The sequence below is a fragment of the Fragaria vesca genome, linkage group LG2, assembly GCF_000184155.1.
Source record: "Fragaria vesca subsp. vesca linkage group LG2, FraVesHawaii_1.0, whole genome shotgun sequence".
Classification (NCBI taxonomy): Eukaryota; Viridiplantae; Streptophyta; class Magnoliopsida; order Rosales; family Rosaceae; genus Fragaria; species Fragaria vesca.
In genome coordinates, this window is record NC_020492.1 from 12,509,628 (window position 1) to 12,530,118 (window position 20,491).

The 20,491-nt window shown below is 36.9% G+C and overlaps 2 protein-coding genes across 2 annotated transcripts in view; one reads left to right on the forward strand and one right to left on the reverse strand.

Annotated features, from left to right (window-relative positions):
- Window positions 1-2,488: 2,488 nt before the first annotated feature.
- On the reverse strand, window positions 2,489-8,119 carry LOC101309499 (protein EXECUTER 1, chloroplastic-like). The gene is made up of 10 exons (XM_004290364.1): window positions 7,567-8,119; window positions 7,386-7,492; window positions 7,207-7,288; window positions 5,539-6,261; window positions 5,322-5,445; window positions 4,102-4,271; window positions 3,791-3,865; window positions 3,592-3,684; window positions 3,330-3,477; window positions 2,489-2,896 (listed from the first exon to the last, which is right to left on the reverse strand). The coding sequence occupies exons 1-9, from the start codon at window positions 8,074-8,076 to the stop codon at window positions 3,385-3,387; spliced, it is 1,977 nt and encodes a 658-aa protein (XP_004290412.1). The 5' UTR covers window positions 8,077-8,119; the 3' UTR covers window positions 2,489-2,896; window positions 3,330-3,384.
- Window positions 8,120-9,356: 1,237 nt separating this feature from the next.
- The window catches only part of LOC101295891 (serine/threonine-protein kinase ATM-like), a 41,400-nt gene continuing 30,265 nt past the window's right edge, over window positions 9,357-20,491 (forward strand). The window contains exons 1-23 of the mRNA XM_004292427.1: window positions 9,357-9,481; window positions 9,604-9,712; window positions 9,799-9,942; window positions 10,056-10,223; window positions 10,328-10,508; window positions 10,601-10,757; window positions 10,851-10,990; window positions 11,137-11,221; window positions 11,710-11,813; window positions 11,960-12,058; window positions 12,520-12,576; window positions 12,841-12,885; window positions 13,189-13,216; window positions 13,289-13,363; window positions 14,695-14,736; window positions 14,846-14,916; window positions 15,313-15,361; window positions 15,918-15,989; window positions 18,653-18,799; window positions 18,884-18,973; window positions 19,058-19,324; window positions 19,526-19,656; window positions 19,805-20,396. Of these exons, the coding sequence (XP_004292475.1) occupies window positions 9,413-9,481; window positions 9,604-9,712; window positions 9,799-9,942; window positions 10,056-10,223; window positions 10,328-10,508; window positions 10,601-10,757; window positions 10,851-10,990; window positions 11,137-11,221; window positions 11,710-11,813; window positions 11,960-12,058; window positions 12,520-12,576; window positions 12,841-12,885; window positions 13,189-13,216; window positions 13,289-13,363; window positions 14,695-14,736; window positions 14,846-14,916; window positions 15,313-15,361; window positions 15,918-15,989; window positions 18,653-18,799; window positions 18,884-18,973; window positions 19,058-19,324; window positions 19,526-19,656; window positions 19,805-20,396 (2,922 nt within the window). The 5' untranslated portion in view covers window positions 9,357-9,412. The remainder of the gene's footprint in view (window positions 9,482-9,603; window positions 9,713-9,798; window positions 9,943-10,055; window positions 10,224-10,327; window positions 10,509-10,600; window positions 10,758-10,850; window positions 10,991-11,136; window positions 11,222-11,709; window positions 11,814-11,959; window positions 12,059-12,519; window positions 12,577-12,840; window positions 12,886-13,188; window positions 13,217-13,288; window positions 13,364-14,694; window positions 14,737-14,845; window positions 14,917-15,312; window positions 15,362-15,917; window positions 15,990-18,652; window positions 18,800-18,883; window positions 18,974-19,057; window positions 19,325-19,525; window positions 19,657-19,804; window positions 20,397-20,491) is intronic.

Genomic DNA, 20,491 nt, shown 5'->3' on the forward strand with positions numbered 1-20,491 from the left:
TAAATCGGGTCGGCTTGACTCATTTAACTTTAAATTTATAAAGTTAAAAAAAAATTAAATAATAATCTAAATTTGATGTCTAACCATCAAGCAAATATTTAAGGTATTAAAGCTTTGTGAATCAAACTCACAATCTCCCACTTATTAAAAAGAGACTATGCCGTTATACCAAATGGTACTGGGCCAAATTAAATTGATTTGATTGTTGTTTGTAATACATTTTAGGGCTAAATATTGTTTAGTCCAGGTTCATCACCGATTTAGTCCTCGTTCTTCTAATTTAATCTCGTTCTAATTTAATCTCGATGGTCCCTGAAGTCACAGTTTTTGATCTAAAGGTCTATTCCGTCATTTCCCCCGTTAATATGATGATGTGGCAGTCAAACACTAAAAAATAAAAATTGTATACTAACAAGAATCTAGCTTTGTTTACCTTTCCTTTTCCTTCTAATAACTTCGTTTCTCGGCTTCTTTCTTTTCTTTTCTTTCTTCACCTCCAAAACCCACCAGCGCCGCCGAGCTCACCGTCCAACAACCTTTCAGTTCCTAAATCTGAAATTCTAGGGATTGAAATCCCCAATTAGGTGGTCAATTCCCATCAAGTTGAAATATAAATGTTTACAAATGGCTTTGAATTTCAGATAGAAGAAGGGGAGGCGAGAAGGGGTAGTTGAGATTGCAGATCTAGCTCGGGTTTGAACCGGAAAAGGGAGGGGCTTCATTGGTGGTGGTGTTTAGGGTTTGGTTGGCGGCGAAGATTGTGGTGAGGGTTTGAGTTTTAAGCGTCGAGAGAGAGATGCAGGGTAAGTGGGTTTAGTGGCTCTGGTACATGAGTTGCTCCTTGACGTCGATGTCGAGAAGCTGCGGGGTGAAGTCGACAGGGCGAGAGTGGGGATTTGGAGGGAGGGTGGAAATGGGGATGTTGAATACTGGCCGGAGGTTTTTCTTGCGCTCGAGTATGTGGTTGAGGCCGCGGTGGCAGACCTAGTTTATGGTGGTGAAGTCGATGAAGGTCCGGTGGGTGATGTGGTTGCGATGAGGAGGTGGAGGAGGAGTAGAGAGAGTAAAGAGTCAGAGTCGAGATGTTAGCATTAGCATAACATGGGTATTTAGGTCAATTCACAAAATTTTACGGTGAGCTAGAAAATTCTTAACGGCCACGTCACCATTTAAACGGAGAAAATAGATGGAGAAAATAGACAGAGAGAAAAATTGTGACATCAGAGACTATTTAAATGAATATAGAACCTCATAGGCTAAAATATGGACGAGATTAAACCACAAGTCTACACAGACTAAACAAGTCTATAATGATTAAATAAATTTTAATTCTATGTTTTACTTAAATATTTCAAATTAACTTCTAATTAAATAGGAAGGTAATGCAAAATTTATAAATAAATTATATTTTGTTTATATTTTGTAAGACGAGCTACTCACGGGCTAAACGAGCCGAATACCTCCTTATTCAAGTTAATTCTACATTTTACTTAAATATTTCAAATTAACTTATAATTAAATAGGAAGGTAGTGAAAAATTTATAAATAAATTATATTTTGTTTATATATTTGTAAGACGAGTTACTCACGAGATAAACGAGCCGAATACCTCCTTATTCAAGCTCGGCTAGTTTCCTTATCGGGCATAATATTGAGCTCAAACTTAGCTCATTTATCCTATGAGCACGAGCCAAAGGAGCCAAAAACCAAGCCGAACACAAGCGGCTTGAGCTGACTTGTAGCCCTATTTGGGACGATGTTTGCTCATGACTGCAATACGGTTTCTCACACCCTAACCGCATTCCAATCTCCAAATACATCAGAGTCCAAGATACTCAACTTTACTTGCACCAAAAGCGGATTTGGTTTTCCTAAATCTTCAAAGTGCACTTGCAACATTTTTAGAAACCTTCTCCAAATGAAAAATGAAACATGGAGTAAATCAATGTCATTGAAAAGACCAGCACAAAGTACCTCCAGATCTCCCAAGTCCTTCGTTCATTATATATCAGCCTCATCAGAGTATTCAAAAATAGAGAAATGAAGAAAAAAATAAAAATAAAGAAATGAAAGTTGCAAATTATATTGTTCGAGCCTTTTTTAGGTTCCGTTTGTAACAAACAAAAAAAAAAAAAGTTGCAAATTATATATGATGATTTTTGAACCGGGACGATCACAGCTACTCTACGATCGCTTCCAGCTCACCCTCACTCGCAGACAACAACTCTTGATCAAAAACAACATTGATAGACACTAATTACTTGGTAGAAACAGAAGAATACTCAAGTTATCAACTGAAATCGTATCAATTAGGGTTCTAACAAAAGTCCCTCCTTACTAGACTGGAAATGAATCCATTTCTTGATCATGTCAATTTGGCCTTTCGTATTAAATCTACACTTTGTTCCAGTTTCTGATTGAAATATGGACATAATCGTAATCATATATTGGTAACAGCGAAAGCCAGACATTCCATTAAAAAGAGAGTAAAGGAATAATGTCAATGCAATAAACCAAAAAAATACTTTGGTTTCTAATAACATGCATAGATATATACAAACCTAATATATACAGGAATGAAACCCATCAATATATTGGTTAAATTTTTATCAAGTCCTAATAGCATCTCCAAATTAGAATTACTACAGCGGCACTGGAAGAAAGACAGCACAAAAGCATCACTGATGTGCATTTTACTTTAGACAAAACAACAGAGGTTAGACATACAATGACAGAAAACGATTTTCCAGAAACAGGATCAAAGAAGGCAATTATCTAATCTATTGCAGTCCAAAGCTTTCAGTAATCGTTTTTGAGTTGGCATGCTTGCATGTGCACCAGTCAGTTGAATAAGCATTGAATATGTAGCCCTTTGTAGATGTAATTCATATCTAAACTGCACCACAAGGACAAAAGAAACCTCTATCAGAAGTTATGGCCACACAGCTGAATACCACACTTAAGCACAAAGGAAAACATACTGATGTTTATGTTTATTCTTTCTGTTTCAATCCTACAATCATTAGGGGACGGGAAAGCTAGCAATTAGCTACATATGTACCATCTGGGGTTCAAACCCTAGACCGATGGGATCAAACTATGGGTCTGGGTAAGAACAGATATACACAGAAGAAGCACAGATCTCTACCCCTCCCTTCACTTAATGACACTCGGAGCCTTATTCTCTATTTTATAACTTCAATTGGATCACATTCCTAAACAACTTGTGAATTAGTGTGAGGGCTAACATTTGCAAGATTACTCCAAATGATTATATACATTATTTGTACATTCTTGCATAGAGTTTTTTCAAATGCGAAGGAACTTACCCTACAAAATTGCGAAGAAAAGATATCAACAACTTGAGCATTATGTACAATGAACCTAGCCTTGAAGCCTCAGTCGATTAAAGAACACCAAGAAATGATACTCTGGGGCCCAATAAACAAACCCAACAACAGGTCCTCCTTTAATGTACTGCAACAGTTCATTTAAGGTGTATCTCAGTGACTATTCATTCTAGGGATAGTGAATAAAATACTGATTCAGATTACCAAGAAATTTAAATTGGCAGAAGAAAATTGTTATGACCTTTCCATCAAGAATAACAAGTTCACCATCAACCCATCGAGGATTACGAAACCCTGGCTCAGCAAGCCTCCCCTGTCCTTTATATCGAGCAACCTGAGTTTCCAAAACAACCAAAAACACTCTTCAATGAAAAGGAAAATTAAAATATACCAGCTAAAAATTATTGGAAAAAATTAACTCCAACCAGCTAAAAATATACCACTCCAAACTCTTCTGGTATGATCCCTTTATGAGGAAGCTGATATCTTTTGCCAATCTTTGCACGGAATGCCACCTGAAGAAAAAAATTGATGAGATCTCCAATTTATGATAGAAACTAAGTAACTAGTAATTTAGCATAGCTCAGGTAGGTACTTTGAAGATCTAGTTTGGTTTCCTTAAGTCTTTAATTTAATTACATGATTCAGAAGCAAGGAAATAACTACTCGCAGATCCTTCATGAACCGCCGATGATGTTTTATTTCAACAATTTTGTATGAAGCTAGACACTTGTAACGTCTTAATGATTACCTGGCCAGCTGGTACATAAGGATCCCCAGTAAGTTTTAAGGCTTCCACATATTCATAAAACTCGAGGTTTGAGGCCTCCTTAGTCCCATTATTTTCTTTCCATTGGCCAAACTTACGTCTCAGGTGAATAACTTCTGAGGTGTAGAGCCCATGTGCGCCAATGTATAGTCCTGATATATACATTCAATGTAAGGGTGGACTTAATGGTCTGGCATGGAATAAGTAAATGCATTTCAGTATTCTACAAACAAGCAGGATGATCAACAATTCGTATGTACTGTCATCGAAAAGAACTTTGTTTGTCACATATATATATACTGTATGTGTGTGTCATATCACCCAGAAACAAGATAACAAACTGGTCAAGGTGAAGATCCCAAGATGCACGGAGTTCAGAGTAAACATCTGAGCTTCTATTATCAAAAATATAAGAGAAAGCAGAGACAAATAAAGCTCCAAAGACAAGCACTACAGTGAAAAAAAGTGTATAAAAGTACCCTAAATTGAACACGGTAAAATCACTCAATTAGATAGGATGTTTAAACAAGAATGACCAGAGAATGATTTAAAGATGGGATATTTAGTTAAGAGAATGAGGAGCTCCTTTAGAGCTACTTGTGGAGATTCTATTCGAGAATAGACTCGGGCTCAAATAGATTCCCAGAATTTTATATTATTTGTCGGAAAGAATGCAAATAATGTTGCTTCTACAGCAATCCCAGACTGAGTAACTGCATTTCAATAACTTTCTTTAAATCATAAATTGACGAGGTTTTCAGCTCCCTTCTATCTGGTTCATGTTACAAGCATACCAATGAAGGGAATACATGCAAGAAGAAAATATATTTCATATTTTTTTAACAAGTCGAAAAGTGGAAAACCATAAAGAAACTTGCAAACAGTTACTGCTCTACAAGCAGACCATTTAAATTGAAAAAAAAAAAATTAAATATGGTCTGAATAGAAAAATATCCCTTCGAATGACCTTGAAGGTAAAAAGCCCACATAACTTCTTTTTTTTCTTTTTTTTTTTGGTAAACCACAGAACTTTTCTATTTGATGGTATGGATACATTTTTCTTTGAGTGGGACATGGGAGGATATGATCTGAGAAAGAGCGTGGTGAAAATGAGGAAACAGCTTTGAGCACATATTTTCCTTGTGTTTATAGCATCAAATAGGTGACACAAAATGAAAGTAAAACAGTTTCTACTAACTCACCGTTTAATGGATCTTGAGAAACAGGCATTTCAATGCGATTGAAAGTAGTGGATCCTGACAATGGTTGATGATTATGAACTTGACTGAGAGCGAGATTTATCAGCTCACCAACATCTTTGAGTACCTATGGAATAAAGGATAAGATTAAATATCAAGCAGTGGAGGATATTTGCTAAGTCACAGGTTGTTCCCATTCTACAATGATATTTAAGACAACCTTTAATGGTATCTTCTCTCTTCCAATGACCTTAGAAAGATCAAACATAACATTATCGATGCTAGGTTGACCTCCAAGTTTCACTTTTTTATCTCCTGAACTTTGTTCCTTGTCACGAGAATGCTGTTGATTAATATCTTTCTCAACAGTAAAGGAAAAGGATGAACGCCCCTTCTTCTCTATTTTAGCAGGGACTCGGAGTAAATTTTTACTAGGTGGGATGTTAGATATTTTCTGCCCAAGACCACCAAAAACAACTTTAACTGCAATTTCTTGTCTCCCTGCATTTTGAATAATTGCAGGATCAGCATCCAGCTCAATCACATCTATTTCTTGATCACCTTCAACCTTTTCTTCATCTTCGTCCTCATCTTCAGCATCTGAATTCTCGATTTCATCATCTTTATCTTCATCATCTTCCTCAATGATCTGCTCAATCACTTTAGATATTAAATCCCGATCTACGTTTCCTGGTGCGGTTACTTTCAAAACCTTGACCTTCACATTAGGAATCATATCCCTCAAGATGCTCTGAAATCCAGAGAGCCCCTCAGAAAGATCCAAATCATCATCCATATCATCACCATCTTCAGTATCAGCACTGCCTCCAAGAAATATATCGTTTTTTTCTCCAGTTGAATCTAAAGGATTCAAGGTATCCATTGCTTTGGAGCTTCCTTGTGGAAAATCTGGAAATACTCCTCCCCGCTTTAAGTACACAGCCTGAAATTATGGAATTAAGAAAACATCAGGAACAATACTTGCCACAGGCTTGGGGGCTCAATATAAATATAGATGTACATGTGAGAATACTTGGGAAGATCCATTTGGAAGAGATCAAATTATGTGCGAAGTATACATGAATTATTTGACTGAAAGATCAAATCTATATAAAAGGAGAGGCTCACAGTCAAAACAAGAAATGTATGTCAAACATAATGAACGAGAATAAGAGTACATCCAGTGATGACACTGTAATTATACATCTAACCTCTGTACTGATTATCAGAATGATGAACTTCAAGAAATTTCACTTGTGAACTGAGTTCAAGTTCAATGTTATGCAGTTATGCCAGAGAATCTTAGTGTTATCTATTATTCAACAGATACCATCATCTATAAGACCAACTTGGACTGAAAGGTTGAGCAGCCTAGCTAATCTACCGGTTCAGCTCACCACCAATACCTCATTTACTTACTAACTGGCCAAAGCTGGTAAGAAGTCGGATTAACCAACATAAGGAGTAAAGATGACAGGTTGTTCATAAAGAAAACTAAACCTTTCAAATTCATAGATAAACTTTTTTGGTCGAGGAACTCGGAAACCTTCCCTTAGTGAACTCTATATTTTACATTTTGAAATGATGCTTTGAAGTTTAAGGATGCTCTTAGCATTCAATAGTCCATAAAACTTAAGGAATCTCAGAAACTTTAGCATGTTTCTCTACATTGTTTTGTCACCATGCTCCCAACAGACTTTGCTCATGCTCAGGATATGCACATGCTGTTTTCCTTTTTTCCTTGGTTTATTGTAACCTTTAATTTTTGTTAATAAGAAAAGTTGCACAAAACACCAAATAAGACACAAAATGATCCCAAGTAGTAGATAATTCGTGATCGTTGCAGTAGATAAAAGTACAATACTACCAAAGAAAAAGTGGAGAATACCTGCTGTCTGTATTCACCCTTTTTATTCACTGTTAAAAATATCTCAAACAGTGGAACACCAGCTGCAGCTGTAGCGAGCTGCCTGAGAGAAGATGAAAAAAATACATCATTGGCAGAAAAGACAAGTATCAATAACAGATAAATTAACTGATATACGATCCTAGAAATAGGAAACTTACCGAGGGCTATAACTCCTTGCGACATATCGTCCGTGCTCTGCAGTGACTCGTATAATGAGGCCGTGAGGATCCTTGCTATCCTTTGAAATGCCAGCCCACCAACCCACCTAACACTCAGAAACCAATTAGCAGTTAACCAAATGAAGGAATGGAACAAACAAAATCATACTCACTCACTCACCAATCCAGCTGCGGCATTGTCTCGAAAAAACGCAGCTTCCTGGTAACGCTCTTCCTGTAGAGCTGTATTGAGACGAGAAATGACTCTGCCGACGACGTCGTTTGTGGAAGCGGCAGCAATGGCAACCTTGAGCCTCGCAGCATCCTCAAAATCCTCCACATTCACAGCGCGACCCAGCTGCGCCTTGAGAATGGAGACAAGGCGCTCTTCTTCTTCCACCTCCAGGAAATGCTGACGCCACCGATCCCAATCCCAGTCAGGCTCCTCGTCGGGCTGTGGGTTCGAATTGACGTAGGAATCGAGGCGCTTCATCGCGGTTTTCACGAGGTCCTGGAGCGCCGAGTCCCACCTCCACCGGACGGAGTCGGACGAAGGGTTGCGACAGCGGCAGAGACAGAACCTGGAGGATGAGGAAGGGTAGAATGGGGATTTCGCGGAGGAGGGGTAGGATTTCGGGGTGGAGAAGGTGAGGTTGTGAGGAGTTGGGGTCGGAGCGGAGATGGAAGCCATGACGCTCTTGTGGATGCAGTGTGGCCAATAGACGCTGCTAGTTTGGGATAAGCCTCACCGCTCTCACCCGCTTCGCTTAATCCTCACTCGGCATCTCAAAACCAAAAAAATATCGAACTTTGATGTTTAACCCTTAGTGCACGTATAAAGATATGATATTAAAGATAAGAACATCATACGGTGTTTATTATTGTTCTTGTATCAATAAATAAGATAGAGTTCTTCGTTTTTTTTACGATCTATTGTTCTTTCAATAATTTTTTCTTGACCACAATTACATCAATTTTTCTGTATGGATGTTAGTCATAGTTTTAGTTGTTATAACATATATATATATATAAATGCTATAATAATTATGGAGTAAAATTAGAAAATAACAATCAATAAGTAAAATAATAAAAGGCAATTCATTGTCATAGCAGAAACAGTAAATTGAAACCTAAGTTCTCTTTTCTCCTTTCATCCAATGGTTTTTAATTAGATGTCTTTCTAATTAATTTTTTTTAATATGATGAAATAAGAAAAGGGCTGAACACACCATTTTTTACAATCCACATATTTCTGTCTTTTTTTATAAGAAAATGTTTAAAATGGCTTTATCCTAGACAACTTGAATAAATTAAAACACGGATAATTTAGACATTTTTATTTATAAAAAGTGGGACAGAGATGTGTGGATTATAAAAAAGGACGTGTAAATTTCATTCCCATAAGAAAATATATAAGGATAAATAGGTGTATGATAGTTAAAGTACAACCTTTTACTCTCATTTATTTGACTCTGTTATTGAGAAGTTAACGTCATGTACAAAAGTGTTATTGTGATTGTTAGTCTATGTACTAATGTGTTATTTTGGATAGTTAAGAAATTTTAATTATGAGTGGTGCAAAATTGGTGTATTGTTATTAAAATTTTCCTATCTATTTTTTGAATAGAAAATGAATATTATTTTGATGCTTTCACATTTTTCTTCCCTTGGCTTAACGGTGTTAGCTAGGTTATGCGCGATGAAACGTGGCAAGATAGTAGTGGATGACACAGGTTTGGCTCAGATATATTCGGGACAGCTGATCCGCTCCCTCCCGTACTCTTAACTCTTAAGTCTAAAAAGTTCATGACTACGAGTGCCCACAGCCACGCCTAAAATTCTCGCTGGAGTCTAAAGAGTCCGCCCACGGCGAAACCCTAGCGGAGGCGATGGTCAAGTCTCGCAAAGCTCTCGTCCGATAAAGCCAAGTCCGCCCTCGTCTCTCTCCGTCGCAGCCATCTCCTCCGTCACGTTCTTATTCTCGTTTAGTCTAAAAGTCCGCCCTCGGCGAAACCCTAGCGGAGGCGATGGTCAAGTCTCGAGACGTCCAAGAAATTGTCGCAAAGCTCTCGTCCGATAAAGCCAAGACACGAGAAGTATGTCCTCTTTCCTCCTCTCTTGTGTTTGATTTGCCGGTGACTGGAAAACTAAAATTGAAAAGAAATGCAAGTAATCTCGGCACTAACCTTTTGTCTTTTGTGTATGTATAAATTCATAGGAAGGGATAAAGTTGCTGAATACATGGTTAGAAGGAGATAGATCGAACGATTTCTGTATTTATATTTCACAGAAAACTGCCAAGCTTAAAGGAGATGAAATTCCTCACTGTAAGATGAACTTTCTTATTCTAGATTACCACACATTGATCCTATGAATTTGGAAGCTACCTCACCTGTTTCTACTCTTCTTGCAGCTGAAACATGGCCTTTCTTTGTTACTATGTTGATTCGGTGTGCTTCACTGGAGATATCCCCAACCAAGCGTGGATCACCGAAATTGGTCTTTGCAAAGACCCTGAGGATAGTTGTGCAACGGGCCCAGGATGATAATATTTATGGTACTAGATTCATTTTTACCCGAATTTTATGGTTGTTTATGTTTTAGCATCATGGTACATGCTCACAGGCTACTTAGTAATTGATTCTAGGAACTGTTTTATCATCATATCAGGTAACATATTGCCACTGTTACCCGTGGTTAAAAGTCTTTTCAACCATATTTGGGAGGTCTTAAGCAATGATCCAAGCTACCAGTGGCAGTCGGAATATGGACTTCTTCTACATGACCTTTTGGCTGTCAGAGATTATCGATTTCACATGAGAAAGCGAATCTATTGTAGTGAGTCATTCTTTCTAAAGCCTCTAGCACCCTAAACCCTAAACCCTAATTGATCACACTGTCATTGCTCTGTTATATTAATTATTTAATCCTGTACTGGTTAGGCCTAGTGCTTCAGTACATGGCCAATATGGAAGAAAGCTTGAGTGGTAGGAATGATAATCAACATATTATCAAGGACGTAAATACTCTGCGTTCACTTCTGGAGAAGCCCCCTGGAGATTTCCCAGATAATCTTAGGGACGGCATTGTTAAAGGTTTTGTTAGGATTTTCTCTTGCATCAGGTAACCCATTGTTGGGGCTCTATCCTGTTGATCTTTAACATCCCTTTTCTATGTTTTGGTAAAATATAGTACATACTGGTTTTCTTGTCCAGGGATGAGGGGAAGGTTTCTCGCAAACTTATGGAGTGTATTAATACATACTTGTTAAAAGATGGTCCCAACTTAGGGTGTCAGTCCTTGGAGATTCACAACGCCGTGCATAAATTTGTCTTCCGGTGTTTGCTGACAACACATGATCAAACTTTTAAGGTATTAATAATGCTATTGAAGAAAACCTCATCACTTAATATGTATTCTGAATCACTAACTGTGTAAGCATGTGTCTATTTTGCTTCTCTGCAGGATGCCCTTATTTTGTATGCAAGGTTACAACTGAATATGACTAGAGGTGCTACTGATGGGAGTTTTTTGGTACAACAACTTATAGACATGGTGTACAAGCAGTTAGATCAAAGCTCTGTATCCAATACAATTGTGCCCAGGTGCGCTTTTTCTACTTCAGCTCCCATTTTTACCTCACTTTTTTCAATCTTTTTTGTAATTGATCTTTTATTTTCTTCTGATATCATCTCTGGAGTTTATTTGTGGCTGTTTCAAATGGTCTTACATATCTCAGCATATGCAGGAGTGATGCAGCTAAATATGAGAAGTTTGGAACTTTGAGCAGCTCTCATTGTGCCTTGGTTGAACTTGCAGCTGCTGTAATTTATAGGGTAACTGCTCTACTATGCTGTAGCCTGTGCCTACTTATCATTATGGCACTTGTTTAAATCTTACTACCATTACTAGGATTTTGCAATTTTTATTTCTTGTGATTTGGAAAAGTACTTGTTTTTTTTTTAATTGGGGTGTTGGGATTCCTTTCAATAGCTTGTTGGCATTGCAGAAATTCTGCTAGATTTTATTGGTTTGCTTTGAATTTCCTGATATACTGATTCTGTCATATTCTATCGCAACCTCTTTCTAATGTAACTTTAGCTCAAGTGATTTATAGGTGGATTGGTGTTTTTATTTTTTTTATTTTACCTTCTCTATGAGGTAGGTGGACTGGGGTTGAAGTAAGTTTTTAGTTAAAGGTTATTTATTTTTATTTCTTAAAAGTTATTTATGCTCTGGGAGAAGTTTGCTGTTGCTTAATTCATTTGCAATCTTGAGACTGGAGATGGTTGCTCTCTGATCTCCATTTTTACTTACTCTTCAGGCTTGTATTAACTTGACAAAAGCACCATCTACTGAAAAGAGGGTCAAGAGAGAGCATGTTGCTGCCCATTTACGAGAGGCTCTCATGAAGGGGAAATGGTTATGGTAAGTTCTATGCATACTGATTATGTTTATAATCTAATTCCATGCGTGATATAGGATCTAATTTGTTGATGACACTGCACTTTCTCCGTAAATATTTAGTCATTTGATATGGCACTTTTAACTTGCTTGCTATTTTCTGAATCCAGGAATGCTTCATTTTGTTGCCTTACTCGTAAGTACTTTTCACGCATTGGTAAAGAACTTTTTATGTACTGGTTCGAGGGCATATATACAAGCTTTCAAAGGTACTGCATGCTGTATTGAAAGTTCAAGTGTTTGTTATTTATATTTATATATTTTTTTATTTTTTGAAAATTTTAATATACTTTTTAATAATTTTTTGTCAATAGTTTTTTGAATAATAATAAATAATAGTAATGCCATATAACATTATTAATTTTTTTTTTTAAAAAAAGTGTTATGGTCAGTTATGGGTGTCATAATCTGGTTGTGATCAAACTGTTGTTTATTTAGCAGCCTCCTATTCTTTTAAGCATCATCGTACTGCTTTGTCATCGACTGCATTAACACAAAGCACACTAATAATAATTAGAAAAATATAGAAAACTGTAGAAGTTGGGCATGTCTGCATGCTGTTACAAGATTGCTTCAGGATAATGTAGAATATATCACACCTGACCCTTGTAAGCACGCAAAGTAACGTTCTGAGAATCTTATTGTATTGATGGAATGTAATATATTGCAGAATTTTGAATGAGGCAAATGTGGGGCATGCTTATGATGGTTTGCTGTGGACACTGAGGTATGCTGCTCTGATTTACGTTAAGCATATAGATGATAATTTGCTTATATGTAGACAGCTTCTGTCTAACAATGTGAGCTGTTTATTTTTGTTTTGTTTTATTTTTTTTTAAATTATTGTACTGCCATATATGGTGATATCCTAAGTTTGATAGTCTTTTATCTGCTGCACGATAATATTTACATGGAAAATTGAGATTCATTCTCTGGCTATCTGGTCCCTGCTTCATATGAGCTATATTTGTATATTCACTTGCATCTACAGGAGCCTGCTGGAACTCTCGTCTGTCTTGTTGCTTCCAGATCCAGAGCAGAAAAACCATACAACCTCCTCTCCCTTCGAATGAGGTCTCTCTCTCTCTCTCTCTCTCTCTCTCGGTTTATGACAACAATTTTATGCTGCAGTTTAAAAAAATTTGTAGAAGTTCTGTGAACTGAGATGACAGGAATTTGGTATTGTATTAGAATACTGCTGTAACTGATAGAAAGATACAGTTGACTTCCTTTTGTCAAATTTTGTTTGAATTTTATTAAGTATTATATGTTCAGAAAACTATTTGGTGATTATCTTTATGTTTAGGCGATGTCTCCTGTTCTTGCATTTGTTACGCAGGATCAAAAGCTTCATCTATAGTTGTATTGTACTGCTATCTTTAATATTGTTACCTTATGTTGATATTTGATTGACTTGGGTTTTGGACAAACTTTTGCAGTTTGATTGTGGTTGGCAACTAGTATGGAGCTGCCTTATGCAGGGCTTCCCGTTGTTCAGTAATGTAACTGCAGTTGTAAGTTTTTGTCTCTATTGTAGAACCACAAATGTATAATTAAATATAAATATTAAAAATAAGCATGAGTCTCTTGAATTGAATCAATTGTATGATCTACAAACATATTTTTAAAAGGAATACAGGCGGCTCACAACTCCACCTAATGATCTAATCAAGCTGAACTAAGCCAGTTGAAAGTTTTGTTGTGCTCGAACATTCCAACTGTTGGGAGTGAGTTTGGGAGAGAGTCATGCATTGATATAAATACATGAATAAATAAATATGATATGTGTGTGTCTATATATATATTCACTTTTTAAATGTTCGGAAGAGCATCTACTCTTTTGACCTCTATACAGGGTAAGTTTAAAGTTTACTCTTTCATCTATATTCTAGATTGGCAAGCTGTTGTACTCCAGGTTCTTTTCCCAGTCTGATTTAGTGACAGTTGAGCATGTTATCCTCTTGCTCAAAGTGTCTTCTTTTGCAGACTTCTTTTCCGCTTCTTTTTATAATGCTTTTTGTTTAGCCAATAGAAAGCTGTTTCTTTTGCTATGGTGATTCTATTCTTTTATGTTTTATATACCATGTGATGAGGACATCATAGTGAAACCTTTCAAGGTTTATGAGCGAAAGAAATGGAAGGAGAGCACCTAGTCATTCAAGTTAATTACTGCAACTGGGAGGGAAACCAAGTCTGATTCTAGAAGTCTCGAAGCTGCCTGTGTCTCGTCATATTTCCATTTCAGTTTAGAAGTTCTAAGGTCTCTTTTAAGTCCTAAATGTGTTAGTTTTAGAAGAGAGTCCTAATGAGTCTTTAGTGCTTCAGTTTTAGAAGAGTCTTAAAGAGTCTTAATGCAGTCAATGTGAGCTATCTGCTTAAGTATTAATAAGTGTAAGGGCCTAATGCCCAGGTATGTCATGTTATATGAATAAAATTATCAGTGTTTCTGAGTTTTCGTGTGATGGGATAGGCGTGAAGCCTAGTTTTGGGTGAGAAGCCTAGTTTCGGGTGAGAAACCTGGGAGTGATTCCTAAATCAAAGTGTTCTGCGTGAGTTTAATGCCCTATGCTTTTGAGTTTGTCGATCCTGGTATCTAGGCAGTTTGTATACTGCATCCTCATGCATACTGTTATGAATTTGAGCCTTTTGTCAGCTACTTGAAGACAATCACAACATTAGTATTACTATTTGTAAGTAAAATTAGTAAGAATTTATAGTCTTTTGAAGAATCTGTAAGTTTTTGTTTATTCATAAGTTCCGCATTCTCAATGGCCAACTTACTTTTTGGAAATTCTGATTTTCCGTCAAGAATTCTGTGTTTGGTTCATTTTAACGCCTTGTGCAGGTAGATGCGGCTCTGGTGCTTCTTGGAAACATAATTTCAAGTGTGAGTATGACTGTATATCTTATTAGACTATTTTGTAATATTTTCATGCAATACTTTTCCAGTATTTTATTTTACAAAATTTCTTAAATCACAATATTTTTTTTCTCAGGATCGTGTACATGTATGCGTTGTACCTCAGGATGTGTGGGACCTTAGGATATTCAAACAAATGCCATCAGTGTAAGAGCATAATATTTTCCTGTAATAAATTACTGCATATAATTCTTTAAGTATCTTGTTATTGTATAAAAAGCTTTACATGTACCCCTGTAATCTTTTCTTTACGCTCCACTGAAGTCATTTTAACTAAGCAAACTCTACTACAGTATTAAGAATAGTCTTCATACAATTTGCCAATTATTTCTTACCCTTCTGATGAAGGAATGTGCTGTAAAATGTATAAAATAAGTGAAGTAATGGCCTTCCATAATGGCACTATTTTGCATTACTGAACTGTAAACATTAAATATGAAGCACTAGCGCTTCATAATCGCTTGGGCCGTTTGTGTAAAATACTTATGATACTTGTCCTGACATCCAAACCTCTCTAAATTGACGATTATGATTTCGTAACAGGTCTGTCTTGTACTTTATATCCTGTTACTTCTCAAGGAAAGGTTCGCAAGTAAGTGTGAGTCCTAGCATTTGATATTATATTCTGACTTTCTGTTCAGTTGCATTTATCTTCCAAATATTCTGTTGTACTACTGCCTCGTTTGTTTACTCTTAATTCCTGCTTCTAATTTTTAAAAATGCAACATTTTTTCCCTAATTTCATCTAGTTTTAAAAAGCGAATGATATATCTTCATTATCTAAGTGAACATCTGAACAAGAATCATAAGATTTAACTTTTATTCCAACTGTTTTATAAACGATAAACGCCTACAACAAGCTGCCTTGTGACGAGTTTATTTAGTCTGGACTGAAGTAGCTCGGATATATCTTATGTTTCATCTAATTATGGGTATCTGTATGCGCTTAGACATTTATCAGATGGTTGAAAAGTTGATTCTAGGTTGATGTTTCTTGTGATTGGATTTAGAGTTGATCACTCGATGCTTGAAATGCTGATAGTCCATAATTTACACAGCTTAAATAGGAGACTGAGGCAACCTGTAACGTGTTATAATATATATATATATATTTATATACATATATATTTATATACACGTGTTTGCAGGGCGATGTTCCAGACATTATACACCTGAGAAAACACCTCCTCAGAGCAGTTTTGGGTCAACTTCAGGGAACGGTATGTTTGCTTCAATAACTTGAAATGAAATACTACACAGTCCTTGTTTCCTTTTATTTCAGAACCAATTTTTCACCTATTGCATACTGCAGCTAACGGAGGACCAGAATGAAGTAACTTGTACATTTTCCAGTAATGAAGATATTATGGTTTTAAAGTACATGGCGACTAAACCCTAATAGAATGACAAAGTTAAATAGATGAAGCTCTTGTTGGGTTTCCCGCCCATGAGTTTTTTTTCCTAAGACAAGCGTCTTTTAATATTAATTGTTTTCCCAGTAGTTTTTGGATCCCTACTGATGAATAGTGTTCCAACAAGGAATGAATATCCTTACTGATAGGATTCTCAGAAATAGAGTGAGAGAGGGCAAAGAGGAGAGAGATAAGAAGAGAAGAGAGAGTCCTTGTTTTCTTATTCTTTCTGGTTGTACCTATTATGAAAATAGTGGAAGAGTGTTTTCTATGGTGGTTGGCGCCCTAGGATCTTTACTGGTACTTTACGACTTAATCAAAGTAGATAGATGAACTTGAAGATAGAAACACAGCACACAACAATTTTATAGTGGTTCAGCCAAAACCCTGGCCTACGTCCACTTTGTGAACTCTCTTGAGAGAATCATTAGCACTATGGGAATAACAACCTGATTACAAGTACTTATTGAAATCCCTATGCTAATCCCCAACTCCCTGCTAGATCTCATAATCACCCTTTGCTCTCGGTTTTCTGCGCTCTCTATCTTACCCTTAGAAAACTCCGTGCAGCTCTATTTATAGTGAATAGGGGCTGCTGATACAATAAGGGGATGCGCTCTCTATCTTACCCTAAACCTAGTAGACAAAATCCTAACATATCTTGAAAGATTACTTTCCTAGAACTTATAGAAAATCCTCTTTCTTTTCTGGACTCAGAGTTGCCTGCTGAATCCTAACTTCCAAATCATATCAACGAGCCAAAACACAACATTTTCTACCTGGTACCCGGTGGACGCAGACAAAAGTTGTTCTGAAGCACCTTAAATCTGTTTCTTGTATTCTTTTCTCTGTGGTTGTCTCTCTTGCTGTGCTTTGCTAGTTTGGGCATTTTGACACACTTATTGACGATTTTTTATTTTTATTTTGAAAAGAAACAGCTTTTTATTGAGACAAAAAGGAAAGAACAAGGAGGTGGACAAGGAGTCCGCTTTAAAAGAAAAGAGAGCAGCTACAGCTAAAGGCAAAGCAGCTCATCATTAAGAACTAAAACTAAACAAAAAGATTACACTACAGCTGCTTCCAATTAAGAATAATGAAAGAAAGACTATAATCCTTTAAATTCCTTAGAAGTATAAGCCCATAAAGATGCCCAGAACTTGACTCTCTCCCACAGGTCTTCCCTCTCCACCCCACTATAGGTTTCAAATATTCTTCTATTTCCCTCCATCCAGACCACCCAGACTACCGCTAACACCGCACAACCCCCCAAAGAATTCTGGCTTTATTCCCTTTTCCAAAAGTTGAAAGATTTTCTTTGAACAAAACATTCCTCTCTGATGGAGCTGTCCAGACCACTTTTGCCTCCAAATAATTTCTTCCATAAAAAGTTAACAACTTCACAATGCATAAAGACATGATCAACATTTTCCCCTTGAGCTTTGCACAAAATGCACCAATGAGGGGAAAAACAACAGCCTGGCCTTCTCCTTTGAAGAATATCACAAGTATTCATCCTCCCATGTGCCACAAGCCAACCCAAAATTTTTACCTTAGTAGGTGCCTTGGAGTTCCAAATAAACTTTGCAGGCGCACAGATTGGGTCTAGTCCACTACTAATTAAGAATCTATGAAAAGATTTGCAAGAGAATTTCCCAGTAGACTCCAGCTTCCATCTCCTTTCATCTGGTTTGGATTCCACTAATCAAACAAGTTGTGTCAGAGCCAGGTTTGGTCCAGCAGGTGCGTTGTGAGAATGGAAGAAGCAAAAAGCACAATGATCAAACTCATCCACATGAATTGGGTGACAGCCTAGAATGGAGGATATCAATTGTAAGGATTTGCATGTGCCTATTGAAGGTGTGGCTGCCAACCAATATGACGGATAACAATTGGCGAAAGTTGTACCAGGAAGCCGTTGGCACGATAAGGAAATGGGTTGATGATACCCTATTTCACCATGTGTCGAAAGAAACTGATGCGGAAGAACTCTGGAAAAAATTGGAATTTATCTTTGAGAGGAAGACCGCTTTGAAGAAAGCATTCATTATCAAAGAGATGGTCAACGTGAAGTTAAATGAAGATGTTAGTGTTGCTGTGTACTTCTTGAATAATATCCAGAATGTGACCAATCAGTTGGCGACAATGGATGAGCTGCTAGTGTTGCTGTTGCTAGGAACTTTGTTGCTGGAAGGTCGGGAGATTTTTGTGGTGCCCTGAAGTGATTCTGCTTGTAATGGTGTATTGTCTATGGATTTTTCAACTCAAAGTGTTGCTGACTTCCCCAGTTGTGGTGGTGTGGTTGTTTTGTTGTTGCTAATTGTTTCATCCTACTGTTTATTTTAATATTTTGAGTTTTTAACCCTGGATTTCACATGAACCGTCTTTTGTTGGTCAATTGAACTTAACAAAAGTTCTCTTCTCATGAATTAAACTAGCAGTCATATATTTACAGAATGTTTGTTTTTACGCAGGAGATTTCCATATTTAACGAGCACTCAGTGTTATTATTGCCTGCAGCTGTTTTTTCTCTTTGTGCTGGTTGTGTTCCTTTCACACAATGCCACACTGGACTAACCCAATCTTACACTGTTCTAGATGTTACTGATGCTGTCAATAAGGTATGCGATAATTCATTATGTTTGTACCCTTCATTTTTCTGGAATGAAAAGTAATGTTTCTGATAAAAAGTACCATTATTGTAGACAGAAAAGCCTGAGCAAAATTGTCTGCATGGACTATTTGACTGTACTGTGGAGGTTCTTGCTAATATTGGTCCAGGCTTCAAGGTTGAGGTATTAGCATGTTAGCTTTATAGGCATCTAATATATTCGGCTTAGATTAGTTTTCTGAATCTGACACATTATGTTTGTCTTCAGGTTTTCCCATCCCAACACTATCCTAATCTACGGCTTCCCAGGCAGTTAAGAGAACCAATGCTTTCTGAAATGGAGACTTTTATTCTTGGATCTCTAGTGGAGAAGGAGATGAGAAGGGAATCTTTGTCAGATATATTCTGTTTATGTGCTATGTTGTCAAACCTGATATATGGTTCAGTCTTGACAAGGTTTGTCTCATCTTTTTATTTATTTATTTATTTGTTATGTCTAAGAGGGAGGAATGAGTCAAAATATATCAAATTTAAATGAACATTGTACTGGGCGGAAGTGCTACAGCATACCTTATATTTACATATGTAATCATGTACTGGTATCATATTTTAGTATTATGTGTTGAGCTTGAGATAATATATATTCTTACATCTGAAGACATCTAATTTGGTCTTGAACCCTTTCTTTCCTACATTTGACATGTGTATTATTTCTTATATTATGTTACCTTTTCAGCTGGCTCATGCTGGCTGTTTGATACCTGTTTTTAATATGTATATCTTTCCTGTGTCCTGGATACATTTATCTTTGGAGTCAGTGTTCCACTTGTGGGTCACACGGGCAGCGGTATACTTCTGGACTGTAAAGTATGTTCAAAATTTTGTAGCATAATCTATTAGTTGACATATCAATTTTGATATGCTAAACATCTGATCTTTTATTCATATGGTGAGCCACTTTTGTTGTTTTACCTGCGCTGGTTTATTTTACTTTGTATTATTGGATCTTTATCAGGCAAAGAGAGGAAGTTTCATCATTCATCTCAAAATTGGGTCAATGTCTGTTAAAATTGCTGGATTGTGCTGTTACTGTCACCCAGGGAAATGATTGTCCACCTCTCGGTTCTGATCTCATATCTAATGGAACAAGCTCTATTGTTGCTTCCTTTAGATGTTTTGCTTGTTCTCCTATCTTTATACGACAGCGTGATCGATATCCTGTGGATGCTGAACTTTATTGTGCCATCATGCAAGTGATGGAGAGGCTCTTAAAAGCAATGTCTAATGTGTATGAAAAGTATTCCAGTGGTCCAGGAGGTCGTAGGTTTGAGATGAACCTGCAAGGTTTATCTGCATATGATACCTCAATACAATGTTCTTTCCCTGCTGATAGCAATAAAAGTAGGATTGTGGACATGGAACTGGATGTTAATGAGGATACGGGAGATATGGATACATCACCCGATAGTGGAAAAACTGCTGGTGTATTATCTTCTGTAGACAGATGGAAGCTGGGCATGATATCTCTTATTTCTAATTTTTTCTTAGTTTCACACGCAACTTGGGATGTCCTGTTTAAGCTCCTGTCAAAAGAAAGTGATCAAAAGGTACAGCACACATTGTTCACATATGCTTGATTTTATTTGTTGGTTGTCCGAAATTTATGCTTCTAATAGTGCGTCTTTTTTGTTCTTATCTCAAT

Bases quoted from the DNA above. Each gene is read 5' to 3' on its own strand.
- LOC101309499 (XM_004290364.1), bottom strand. From the start codon at position 8,076: ATGGCTTCCATCTCCGCTCCGACCCCAACTCCTCACAACCTCACCTTC. The intron at 7,493-7,566 runs GTGAGTGAGTGA...TCTGAGTGTTAG, and splicing joins ACAATGCCGCAGCTGGATTG to GTGGGTTGGTGGGCTGGCAT. The intron at 3,866-4,101 runs GTAATCATTAAG...TTTTTTCTTCAG, and splicing joins CTTATGTACCAGCTGGCCAG to GTGGCATTCCGTGCAAAGAT.